Source organism: Atta colombica, unplaced genomic scaffold, assembly GCF_001594045.1.
Source record: "Atta colombica isolate Treedump-2 unplaced genomic scaffold, Acol1.0 scaffold25, whole genome shotgun sequence".
NCBI classification, from domain to species: domain Eukaryota; kingdom Metazoa; phylum Arthropoda; class Insecta; order Hymenoptera; family Formicidae; genus Atta; species Atta colombica.
In genome coordinates, this window is record NW_017259348.1 from 271727 (window position 1) to 285703 (window position 13977).

General features: G+C 30.8%; 1 protein-coding gene across 3 annotated transcripts; it reads left to right on the plus strand.

Annotated features, from left to right (window-relative positions):
- Positions 1 to 4136: 4136 nt before the first annotated feature.
- Positions 4137 to 10335, plus strand: LOC108688935 (SCY1-like protein 2). 3 transcript variants are annotated; one of them, XR_001931815.1, is made up of 8 exons: positions 4137 to 4702; positions 5193 to 5431; positions 5657 to 5995; positions 6141 to 6443; positions 6552 to 6936; positions 7058 to 7439; positions 7540 to 8173; positions 9923 to 10335. XR_001931815.1 is itself a non-coding variant. In XM_018195486.1 (7 exons), the coding sequence occupies exons 1-7, from the start codon at positions 4279 to 4281 to the stop codon at positions 8045 to 8047; spliced, it is 2580 nt and encodes an 859-aa protein (XP_018050975.1). In that variant the 5' UTR covers positions 4137 to 4278; the 3' UTR covers positions 8048 to 8230. The 3 variants fall into 3 exon arrangements, 1 of the variants encoding a protein (XP_018050975.1); XR_001931816.1 differs by having other exon boundaries at positions 10054 to 10335; XM_018195486.1 differs by lacking the exon at positions 9923 to 10335 and having other exon boundaries at positions 7540 to 8230.
- The last annotated feature ends 3642 nt before the right edge of the window (positions 10336 to 13977 follow it).

Sequence of the window (13977 nt, forward strand, 5' to 3'; positions counted from 1 at the left end):
CCCTATTGAGCACATATGAATAATTTTCGCATATGAAAATGATAGTTTCTCGATTGTGATTGGCCGATTGTATATTGCTGCGGAATTGCTATTTTCGTATGCGATATCTATAAGTAATCTATTGAAATTCGTTAGAGAATCTCTACAACGCACAACATGTAGTTGCAAAATATGTAATTTTCATATTTTATAAATTTCATAAGAATTGTGTTGTAATTTGGTAAAAAAATTTCAGTAAATTTCGACTAAAATTCTGTTTTCCTATCAATTCATTAAATTTCATTGAATCTCAGGAAATTTCCCAAGACTTGGCAACAAGGGTAGACGCTTGTATCGATTTGTGCCATCAAATGGAAAGCACCCAGTATCACGACATGAGACCTGCTCTTTTTGGCTAAACTTTTGTGCCAGTGTGCACCAGTCTTTTTCTTCTCTTCTCCCAAAGAAAAGATCATAGGATCATATTTCCGATTGGCTCATGTTAGCTTGCCATAGCTATGCACGGCATTACAATGTAAGGAAATGGCGCGCTTATTGAAAAATTTGTAGATATGAAATAACGCAAAATATTTTTTATTGATATATAATCATCTTTTATTGATATAAAATTTCAAATGAAAACAATTTCAAACAAAATATAAATTTAAAACAGTAACATTATTTAATGATGAGTGCATCGCCATAGTTTTACTGCTATATATTTCTTTTAAATATTTGTGCTCGCAAGAAATACGCATTCTAAATGTAATGTAACTTTTTTTTATTTTTAATAATAAATCATAGCAATTTTTCATACTAGGACAACTTATATTTTGCATTTTATTCATAAAAAAATTTATAAAATTACATTGTGTTGTTTTCCATCAAATTAATCAACAATTTTTCGTTTAATGTCGTATTATTAACGTCAATCTAAAATGGACAATACTATAAATTATATATTAGTGATATAAATTGTAAAAATTATGCCCATTTCCATCAATGTAGATTAACTTTAATCTTAACGTCTTTTTCTAATCTTTAGAAAAAGATGAAGAGTAAGTTAAATCAAGATTAATCTACATATCTACATATTATAAAATTAATCTATGATGAAAATGAGCAATACACACATATAAATATTATTGTAGACTATGATAAAAATTACATTCACAGTAGAATCCATTCGAGGAGTATGTATATATCTATTTTCCATGAAAAAAATCGTTGGAATTTCATAACATCAATTTCTTTTTGCCGTTCCCATTTAATGCAAAATGTGTCTGTCCAATATAAATAATTTATATAAATAATTTTATTAGTACAAAATTAAAAAAATAGTAATTATAAGCTCTCAATATTTAAAATCAATATTAACAAAGATTGTAAATGTTGCAAATGACAACAAATAAAGCTTATCTTGCATACATCATAGATCTTTAAAGGATGTGCATCAAGTTTATTAATGTTCTTTAGTCATTGCCTTCTTCTCTCTATGTTTTGGCAAGCGTTGAATATATCTTTTTTGAAGAATTGGTACACTTGGTACACAATAATAAGTCTTGTATTCTATAAATAAATTACATTTCAATAGTACTTTTATATATAATATATAATTAATAATAATAATTAATAAACTGTAAACATTATTTTAAGGATTTATATTAGAGAGTAAATGATATTATATGTGCTTTATTCTTTTAAAACATGTAATAATGGATTTTATAATTTTTTATTATTAATTATATATTTCAATTTATTCACTTACTTTCTTATAATAATGTCTTGTATATATACATATAGTATATATGTAACTTTTTATAATAAGACACATGGAGTATTGGTAGATCTGATCTCAACAAACAAGAATGGATTGAAATGAATTGAAATGGATTGAGGTTTTTCAGAAATATTATATAAATTAAATATGATTCATGAATATTAAAATGAATGCTTTTAACCCATTTTTATTTATTTATAGGAATTGCATGAAGCATATCTCTATGCCTTTCAATTTAGAAATAATATTAACTTTTTCTGTTATGAATACTGTTTAATTCAAAATTTTAAATAGGAAATACAGTTTTTCCAAAATTGCATCCAATTGAATGTAATTGAATCCAATTAAATTTAAAAAAAGTATTCGCTATTTAAAATACGCATTCGGATAGAAAAAAATTTCAATTCATTTTAATCCATTCTCGTTTACTGGGTATCTCTATTGATAATTAAACTCGGATGATATCATTAAAATCAGTTTTAAATAAAAATCGAATATTATTAAATTTTAAACATGTATACGTATCTATAAAATTAATAAATTATGAAATTAGTACTGTATTATTACCCAGCAAGAATGGATTGAAATGAATTGAAATGGATTCAGATTTTCAGAAATATTGATTCACGAATATTAAAATGAATGCTTTTTAATCCTGAATGCATTTTTATTCATTTATAAGAATTACATGGAGCATATCTCTATGCCTTTCTAAAAATAATATTAGCTTTTTCTGTGCAAAAACACACAATGTTGTGAATATGTTCAATTCAATATTTTGAATAGGAAATGCAGTTTTTCAATCTAATTGCATCCAATTGAATCTAATTGAATCCAATTAAATTCAAAGAAAAGTATTCGCTATTGAAAATACGCATTCGGATAGAAAAAAATTTCAATCCATTTTGATCTATTCTCGTTTGCTGGGTAGTTTATTACTTAATCACTTAAATTTCAACAGATACGCAAATTTCCATAAGTGTCGAGGATCTTTAATAGTATCTCGTTGATGACATCGTAAAGCTAACATATTTGTTTTCATTCAATACTGGGTATTGTAGCGTTGCAAGCATTAGGGGCTTCGCACAATAAAAAGAACAGGGAACAGAGAACAGAGAATAAGAATTTCAACCTATCAGAAACTGTGTATTCCACAATATATGATTTCTGATAGGTTAAAATTCTTATTCTCTGTTCCTTTTATTATGAAGCCTTAAAGCCATTCTACATAAACTTCCAGCCGTATAAACGTGTGCATAAAGAAAACATCCAATCTTACGTATTTTATGTCTTTATGACAGAAATGTGATTGGATAATTTTCTTTATGCATATGATTATGTGGCTATGCAAGTTTGTGTGGAATGGCCTTTACACAGCTTATGTAATCAGGGGATCAATTCTGTATCTTGAAACGAGGTGAAAATTACACAAGTGAGCAAATTTACTAGGTATGAACCAATGAAATTATCAGTATTCTAATAAATTCATTCACTTTTGTAATTTTCGATCCCCAGGGCTCCTATTCTTGAACATATGAATAATTTTCGCATACGAAAATGATAATTTTTCGACTGTGATTGGTCGATTGTATACGAAATTGTTATTTTCATGTGCGATATTTATTTAAGAATGGGGCCCCAGCGGTCACAATATGGCTATTTTACTTAAGAGGGGGTAACCAATCAGAATACATATGACTGCTAATCAAAAACTCGGATCATCAATTTTTTGGGATCCCTTTATATATAGGACTCATTGGCTATGTTTCAAAATTTCGAAGAAAATTTTTTATTGACATATATAGTACACGTAACGTATACTATAGCATATAAAGTAAAATCCTCGGAGAGGAAGTTTTGGAATGCATGATCTACATGGGCAGTAACAATTGATTAAGAAGTAGGCGTAGAAATCGACTAATCATAGTTGATTATTTTTCTCATTCAACTATGATTAGTCGATTCCTACGTCGATTTCTACGTCTTCTTAATCTACTGCCCATTGTAGACCGTGCAGAACATAGTCCTGATACTACAAATGCTTCGAAGCATTTTTTGGTCAATTAATAAAATTCTTTTTTCCAATTGGTCAATTAAACGCTTCAAAACATTTGTAGCGTCAAGTGAATCGCATTCTCTATCTAGAATAAACGAATGATAGTGACAGTAACTGCATAAACGAATGCATCCAATAGATTTTTTAAGCATTTAACCATAAGAAATGGACGAATCATAGTCGATTATTCTTCTCGCATTCAACTGTAATTGGTTAAATTTTACGACCGGGAGTGTGGGAGGTGTGTCTATCAAAGTTGGAGTCACAAATTATGCCGTATGATTCATGACAGTAAATGATAATGATTTCTGTAACCTTAGCTTCACTGTGAGATATTCATGTAGAGATACAAATATCGATCTAAAATAGTTGGATAGTCGTTTCGATTTTTAGAGTGTTTTTTCTGACATTTCATGCGTGTGCGTTTTTCATTGGTGACATCGTTCTGAATAGCTGATACACGATGGACGTCTTAAACAAACTTCGTAATACAGTTAGCAACACTATCACTAATACTGTCCAAAATACAGCATATGGCTTATCGCAACTGTCCAGTGTTCTCCCTGGCAATCCAGTCACCAGAGAGTTTGAAGCAACTGCTCATGTGGCGAGTGCTGGGCCAGGATTGCTGTGGAAGATCTACAGCGGCTACAAGAAATCCACCAAGCAAGAAGCAGCAATTTTTGTTTTTGAAAAGCGTTTGCTGGAGAGATGGTCCTCCAGGGCAGATCGGGAGCTCGTGCTAGAAACTCTAAAACGGGGTGTTATGCAATTGACAAAGTTGAGACATCCACAGGTTTTGATTGTACAGCATCCATTGGAAGAATCAAGGGACAGTTTGGCATTTGCGACTGAACCAGTGTTTGCTAGTCTGGCTAATGTATTAGGTAAACTTTATATAAATTTTATAGAAATTGAATGTATTTTTCAGTAAGAGACACAAGTGATATAATGTAAAGTCTAATTTACAAATATGCTCTTTGTTTCTTTTTCTTGCTTTTTATTTCTGCTTTTTATCTCTTGTTTTTTGTTTTATCCTTCTTTGTTTTCTGCTACAAGATAAAAATTGGTAAACTTTGAAATTGATAAGAAATGCATGATATAATACACAATTGATAAAATAATCAATAGAGGGAAAAGCTAAGAGACAGAAAGCAAGAAACAGAAAGCAAAGAGATTGTAGTTTAGGCTTAATACAAATATAATTATTTTATATTTGTTTTATATTGTTTTATATTTATTTGACATTTGCAAACAATAAGGACATAATGATTCATTATATTGTCTGTGTTTCTTGCTGAGAAGCACTCTAAATTACATTTTGTAATGTTTTACTTGAAGCTATTTTAGTAAGGATATATGTGAAATACATTGTAGGTAATTACGAGAATATACCTCAATCAACTCCAGCAAACTTGAAAGGTTACAAGTTGCTTGACATAGAGATACGATATGGATTGCTGCAACTGGGAGAAGGTTTGGCATTTTTGCATGGTGATGTGAAATTACTACATAGGAATTTATGTCCAGAATCGATTGTTATCAATGTTCATGGAGCTTGGAAGATATTTGGTTTTGATTTTTGTGCCTTAAATCAGAATTCAGATGGTAAACAGGTATGGAATTTCATTAAGTGATGAGAATATTTGTCGGTTATATTTTAATATAACAAACTAAGAAGACTAATATAATATAATGATTATGCTATAGTCTATATTTTATAAATCAAAAATAGATTCATATAGCAATTATTATTAATTAAATCATTTATTTTATCAAATAAATATTGGGATTGATGATTGTACTTTGCATTTCCATGAATCACCTTTTTTTTATTGCAGTCATCATGGTCTTATCTTGAATATGATTCTACGCTCCCTGCGGTTGTTCAACCTCAGTTAAATTACCAAGCGCCAGAGTGTATTTTAGCAAGTAGTAACGGACCATCTAGTGATATTTTTGCCTTGGGTATACTGATATATACGATACATTCTTCGGAACATCAACCGCTGCAGGAATTTCATAATGATTTCGGAAAATGTCGATGTTTCTTGGAAAATTTCAAGGGATGTAATGTCTCGGCAAAACTTCTTCCAATCCCTGATTCACTTAGAGATACTGTAAAGCTCATGTTGAGTCATAATCCTGAATTACGATTAGATGCTCATCAATTTATCAAAGTAACTTACTTCTAAATAATTTCCTGTGAAATGTATTAAATTTGCAAAATTTGTTTTAAATAATTGAAAGTATATAAAAAAATATTTTGAAAATAAAAAATATTCTTAAAATAATGATTATTTACTCCATTATCATAAATTGCAGATCGAATATTTCACAGACATTGGCGTAAAAACGTTAAATTATTTGGACAAATTATTTCAATGGGATAATCTTCAGAAATCGCAATTTTACAAAGGTCTTCCACAGTTATTAAAACAATTGCCACATAGAGTTGTGCTACATAGAGTATTACCTGCTCTTTATAAGGAGTTAGTTAATCCACCTATGATACCGTTTGTATTGCCGAATATACTGCAAGTAATGGAAGTTTCCGAGATAGAAGAATTCCGAGAACATATCTTACCCAATCTAAAACCTGTTCTTGCTTTGGAAGATCCACCACAAGTAAGTATATATTTTCCTCACAAGTAGAATAATGAAATGATATAATAAAATAAAAGTAAGAAATAATGATGATAAAATCCTTGTACAATGAATAAATTTTTTTTATAGATTAGCTTGGTTCTCATGCAACAAGTAAACTTGTTATTAAAACTGTGCCCCACGGATGTAATTAAGACCGACATAGTGCCTATGTTATTGCATGCATTAGAATCCGAATGGGAACAGCTCCAAGAACTCTGCCTATCGGCATTACCAAATATTGTGACGATGATTGAGGGACCAGTTATAAAAAATGCCATACTTCCGCGGATGAAAAAAATATGTTTGTCGCCAGGAAAGAAATCTACTAGTCTTGGAGTACGTGTTAATTGTTTGCTATGTCTCGCGAAAATGTTGCCGAGCTTTGATCGTTGGTTGATATTCGATCAGATATTACCATTCCTCCAAGAAGTTCCTCATTCTGGCGAACCAGCAATTTTAATGGCTATTATTGGTAATATATTTTACTAATACAGAACTATAAAAAAATAAATTTTTAATATATTTTACATTTATTGTAATCTGCTCAATTTTATTGGAAAGATTGAAAAAAATATTTTTCTTTATGTTGCTAGGTATTTACAGAATGCTACTTACTCATAGTAAGCTAGGTATGGGCAAAGAAATATTGGCAACAAAGGTACTACCGTTTCTGTTACCCCTCTGTATAGAGCAAAATCTTAGCATGTCGCAATATGAGACACTTTCCATTCTTGTCGTCGATATGATAAATCGAGTAACTAGCGAACATCGAGAGGCATTACGTCAATTGAATGCTATGCGTCGTGAGACGCAACAACTCGATCAAGCGCTTTCACAAGTGACTTCACCCACCTTTATGCAAAACAATAGTTTAAGCGACATTAATTTAACGCACCAAATGCTGTTCCCGAATGCTAATTCTAATTCTAAGACTGTAAATATTGAGAATGGATTAACCATCGAAGACAAGTTCAGGTATATCTTGACTATATTTGAAAGACTTAATATATTTTCTTTAAATATATTCGCATAATCATTAATTGTAATATTAAAACATTGATAATTTTTTTTCTAGGTTGATTCAACAACAAGAAATGCATCAAAGAATACAGTCTCAACCTATGTTAACCCCTAAAGCCGTACCACAATCTTTAAAATCGCAACCAAAGGATTTGACTGCGACTTTGCTAAAAAATAATCTAGATGAATTAAATTTGTCAATGTCAAGATCGACTATGTCACAATCGACTGCTAAAAATATTGCACATAAATATAATGACATTAGTCTAACGCAATCGCAATTTTTAACGTCTCCGACGCTTAATTCGCAATCAATGTTGAATAGATCAATGAATTGGAATTCCAATGGAATGAGTACACCCATGAACTGGAACTCGCCACAATCCTTGGTGTGGAATTCTATCGCTCCTCAGAATAACGTAAATTTTGCGACACAACCAGAGATTAAGCCAAACTTAAACTTTCCTGGAACCTTGCAGCCTCTCACATCACCCATTAATACGCAAACTAATGTAAACAAATCTAATTCATCCACGCAAGATATCATGGATTTACTTAGTTAATAAATTGAAATATCTTTAAAGTTATCGCTAAGATAACAAAGAGATGTTAGAGAATAATATGAAAACGATGCAGTGATTGCAATACATAGGGTGCATTCAGTACTACAATCGCTCACTGAGCGCTCGGTGAGTAGTCGTATATAATATTAAATGTACCCATAGTTTTTCGTCTAATATGATTGATTTCGAATGTAATATTTTCGAAGATGAAAGTCACTATTATATAATAAAGAGTGTAAAAAAAAAGTAGATCATCTTTTGTATCAGTACCAGCGAGAAAAAGATTGCAATATTAGATAACAATCAATATTAAATAACAATTGTTTTACATATTTTATATTGAGACTGTTCTGTCTAGAATTTAATTGTAGATTTCTTAAGAAATCTTGGAGAACAAAAAATAAATAATTATCGGAAAAAAGCATGTCCACTTAACATAAAACTAAAAACTAATATACTTACATGATGTTTTTCAAAATAAAACACTTCGCAATATTTTTTGTCCCCAATGCTTAAGACATACAGTTGAGTATGTCCCAGTTGAGTATTTTATCAGTCATATGTATATGCGCGCGCGCGCGCGCGTGTGTGTGTGTGGTGTGTGTGTGTAATTTCTTATATACATTCTATATTTCCATATTCTATCTATATTTCCATCTATATTTCCTTGTTTTAATGATATCGATAATTAGAAAAAAGTCTATGTATGTTGTAACTCTTCTTTGAACGCTTAGTTTTATTTTATACTTCTCCTGTTTTAATATTTATGAACCATTAAACAGATATATTTATAAAGATGTTCAAAGTCGACAAATATTAGAATAATCTTTTCAGATAATATTAAACCATACGTTAAGTATGAAATAGTTGATACGTTACTACGAACACTGAAGAGTAGTAACTTCGAATGTGATAATAAAATGGAAGTCACAATCTTTTATATAGAAATGCATGTTTTTATCGCCATGCATGATTTAATTCGCCATGCTTCCTCACGCTTTGATGTACATATAGCTTGTCCGCGGAATAAGGAAAACTTTAATATAAGAATTATTTAAAATAGAGGTATTGCTCATTTAAAAGATTTAGGATTGAATCATCGTTTTCATTTCATACTTGGCAAAATAAAGAATCGTTCGTATATATTAATGACTATATATTAACACGATTGTTGTGTGCTGGCATCTATTTGTAATATATCGTCATATAAACTCTGCAGAAAACAAAATTTATTTTATAATATATTTCTGTATGATCAAGCGTTGTATACATGTTACAAATGGTCAAAATAATGCATTAATTTTATTCGAAATTTTGTGCATGCGGGATTATATGTAAATCTCTACGCAACATACATTACATAAATCTCTTTGATCATCTGCAATTGTTATCTTCAAGCAAATGTATTTGCATGAAATTACAAAAAAAATTGTATTAATTTGTAATATTCTTAGATCTATTTGTTGTTTATTTTGTTATTGTGTATAATTGTTAATGATTGCTATTTGAGTCTAATAAAACTGCTTGAAATGTTAGTGCTTAAAATAAAAGATGTGTCAATTTATAATTACTTTTACCTTTTACTATTATTAATTACATTATTATTAATTATGAATTGCATGCAAAAATGTGTTTCTAATTAAAATTTGATTTTATAATTATTATCTGGTAGTTGAAACTCTTGTACGATGAAAAAAGTTTGTCATGTTATCAATATCCGGATAATTTCTTCCATACTTAATTAAAAATTTTTTCTTATTTTTATATAAGAAAAGATAAAAGTTTGCAATCATTAAGAAACTTTAAATTTTCTTTTTATCTAAGTTATATATTTTTTTATTTGTATAAGATTTTTTTGTCTGTAATTGACTGCAGTAATGGGAAACACGGATCTAAATCGAAAAACAAGAGTTTACTTTAAAAAGGGACATTCATCCTATAGTTGTTCGTCATAAAGAACCACTGATTCCTTTGTTTTCGGAACACCGCGCAATTATGTTTCGCAGACGCCGATAACTGTGCGTGTGCAGCGGCGGAGAAATACTGGATATCGATTATTTAAGCTGTACTATCGTCATCGTCGAGAGGCGCAAGAAGAAGTACGGGACGAAAAGAAAATTGCTTCTTCCTCAAATAGACATATTATAAATAGAAAAGAGCCAATGCAGAAGGAAAAAAAAAGGTTTTTAAATGAGGGCTGCACTAATTGGCTGAGTATGCCTCCCTGCAAAAACCCTCCATTCTCTTTGGGATTGCAGCCACGAAGGGCTGCGCAGAAGTGGCTCGCGCTCCGGGAAGTTAAGCACTCAAACTCTCGTTTGTTCGAGCATTACTTGCGATAATTATCGTGTCTCGTTATTCAATGATTTATTAAGGAATATGGAATAAGGAATCAAGAAATATGGAATTCTGCAAAAAATATTCTTTAACGCTCTTTCTTTTCAATCTTGTCATACTTATTAAAAAAAAAAATGGATCTTTGTAATGTACAATCTCGTTTGTAAAAACAAAGTAGGATCGTATACAAAAAAATATATTAGTATATTATTATTATATTGAAGAAAAAAAATGAAGGATTGGTGATTATTTCTATTAGTAAATTTCTCTTTTTATTCAAAAAATAAAAAAATTAAACTATTGATTGAGGAGAAATTAGTAGAAAATTATTTATTAAACTTTAAGTAAGTATATAGTAATTCTCTGCATATTTATTGTATAATTAGAAATATAATGTATACATATACAAATAAAATTATATTTAATATATCTTATATATAATTTAATATCCTCAATAAACATATATATTATTAATAATAATATTAACAAAATAAATTAATATTTACATGATTAATCAGGTTCTATCTTCACAGATTATTAAAAATAAATTGTTTATTAAAGATAGAAGAAGAATATAATTCAAATTGTCTGAAATTTTGAAAATTATAATTTAAATTTGATATTTAAATCAATCTAATTCAAAATCAATTACTTAAAAATATGTTAAAAATTATTCATATTAAAATTTAATATACATATATGTATCATGATATATTTTTATTGCAAAATAATTGAATTTCAGAAGACACTCCTATCATTACAGGGAAGAAAAGAAGATTATTTTTCTCATATCTATGTTTAATGTACAAATTATTCTTTCTTCCCTTCTTCAAAACATTATATCATATTGGTCGTCCAGTATTATGAACACTCTTCGCTTCCTTAGCGCCGATATTGCTGAAAGTCACCCCCCTTTGGCGCCTTTGCAATTACTTCTTCGCCGTTCCTTAAAGGAATCGAATCGCCCACTCTCGGCAAAATCAGCCTCGCGTTCTTAGTTCCGAAAACACATAATGGCGTAGCGCGCTGTATATAGATTGGACATTCATTCATAGAAGCCAACCTTCTGTCAATGCTCACCCCCAAGGCGCACCCCATCGAACGATAAACGGGGTGCGGACGGGGGTGGTAGCGGCGGCGGCGGCGGCGGCAGCGGTAGCGGCGGTGGCGGCGATTCGACCCCATCCGACATAGAGAAAGAGGGGTGACCGGCGACCCCGGCTTTAGTCGCGATGTGCGCGTCGCCCCATCGCAGTTGCTCCTTGTTTCGCATTTCCGCGGGATTCCTTGCCGACGAAGAAAAATTTCGCGTCGATCACGTCGTAAATCTTATTCTGATCTTACAGAATAATTTGAAACAGGAGTAGCGGTATCCGCGAATAATTCGATTAGATTGTTGTAATGAAAAATAAATTCTTTTTAAATTAACTCAAATAAACTCAATTTCAGTTTATTCAGTGATACGCCTAGTCTTCACGGTTGTCGTTAGCGTTGCGGTGTTGACAACGTTGACCCTAAGGAAACGATCGAAGACGAAAGAAAGAGCGTTTTTTTTATTTCTTGCCGTATTAATTTGAAAAATGTACACGTTGCAGTTATGGATTTACTTCTAAAGATTTAATAAACAAGAAATTAAAAGTTACTTTTAGTTTACTAAAGAAAAAAAGATCAGGAAAGAAAAAGAAAGACATAAGAATAGTGTCAGTTTCTTAGCGTTCCAACTCTCATAAACATCGGTATTCTCCCTTGGCGGGAGGGTAATTTCGAGTCCGTCGGAGGGTCGACCCTCGGAGCAGCGCGGGGATGCGCGCGAGGGTGTTTGTGCGGCGTGGATAGGCGAGCCGGCAATTTTGCGTGTGTTCTCGATATCGATTCTAGAAGGCCGTCGCCACCGTCAGAGTAATCGCGCACCCCCTTCGTCGTCCTTCGGTCGGCAAAACGACCGCTCGTTGACATCGTCGTCGTTGATACGCGAAGGGGGGATCGATGAAAGGCAAGATCGATTGATCGAATTGGAAAACTGGCAGTCAGATTCATCTGTCCTGTCTACGGAAAAGATCTGTGATTAATCGTGCCGGGAAGATGTGGACCGTATCGGGATAAAAATATTGCGTAAGCGTTAATTTTTAAACAACATAAATGTTGAAAGAATATTTCAAAGATGTTTCGAAGAGATTTTATTTGAAATTATGATACCTATCGCATATATATTTGAGGCGGTTAAAAATCATCTTTCACTTATCTTATGTTCTACGTTATATTTAAAAAATATTCAAAATGCTTGAAAACAACATAATTGAATTAATTGGATATTAAGAATTAGTAGAGATAATTTAAAAATAAACGTAGATATTTAATTTTTAATGAAAAATGTAATTTCAAATAAAAAATAATTTCAAATATATAAATTTATAATTAAAGCAATTATTTGGCAAAGTATTGCTAATGCGAAATTTTAATCAAATTTTTCTCTTTGTATCAGAAAACATATTTAAATTAAACTTTAACTCAGAAATTTGGTTAAAGAATAGAATAAAAAAAAAATAAAAAATAGAAATGAAAGAATAAAAAAATATTATATTAATACATAATTGTTACGCATATTTTAAAATGTTAATATTATCATATTAAAATATATTTTTGGCCATAAATTATCGATGCATCTTGTGCATGTTTCGCAATTGTTACTGTAAGAGTACTCGACGTTGCCCTATCGCACCTCCGATAGAAGGGCGATGTTTATCTGTGATATATCAATGTTAATCACCACTACGCGTGTTCACTGCGATAAGCAACGCGTATCTGTCTGTATGGGGTCGGTATTCCCTTTTGCACGCAGCAACGAACTCATTATTCCAATTGCATAATCGATTCAAATACCGCTTTTTACGTCATTCCAACACGTGGATTGTCCACACATACATATTATGTATCATCTATTAGCCTCATTTAAGTCCAAAGTACTTATTAAAAGCAAAATGAAATAAATTATATACTTGTCAGTAATAACTTTCTTTAATTAATCAAATAGTAAGAGAATTTCATCTTTTTTCTCGAAAGAAGAGAAAAATTACAAAAGTAATTATAAAAAATTATAAAGTAGAGAAATTAAAATCAGCAAAGATAATTATTTATTGAGCTAAATAATCCTTTTGCAGATTTTGATTTCTTTACTTTAATAATAATGTTATTTTAAATTATAGTAAATTAATCTCTTTACAATATTATATTTTATAAGTATTTATAATAAAAATTTTATATCAAATTTATGCGATTTTTCAAACAAGATATTTCAATAGGGAAAAGGAAAAATTTCACACATAGATCGCATTTTCTCGTAAATTAGCAGGGAACGCAAACAGCGAGAAATCCCGATTTTAACGAGCACATTTATAGAAGGGTCCACCATCTATTCATTTTTGTTTCGCGTGAAAAGAATCCTCAGGGGTTCGAGATACCCCGCGGAGACAGTCAGGTCTTTCACAGATATGCGCAAATATTTTGTGGACATAGAGGCGATATTGGAAAACGATTTAGACGCACATTACACTTTTTGTCGTATATATATATATATATATATTTCGTCGTATATA

What these genes read in the sequence shown, in the direction of transcription:
- LOC108688935 (XM_018195486.1), top strand. Translation starts at nt 4,279, where the DNA reads ATGGACGTCTTAAACAAACTTCGTAATACAGTTAGCAACACTATCACT. An exon ending in TAGTCTGGCTAATGTATTAG is followed by an intron (nt 4,703 to 5,192) that starts GTAAACTTTATA and finishes AATACATTGTAG; the next exon opens with GTAATTACGAGAATATACCT. An exon ending in ATGCTCATCAATTTATCAAA is followed by an intron (nt 5,996 to 6,140) that starts GTAACTTACTTC and finishes CATAAATTGCAG; the next exon opens with ATCGAATATTTCACAGACAT.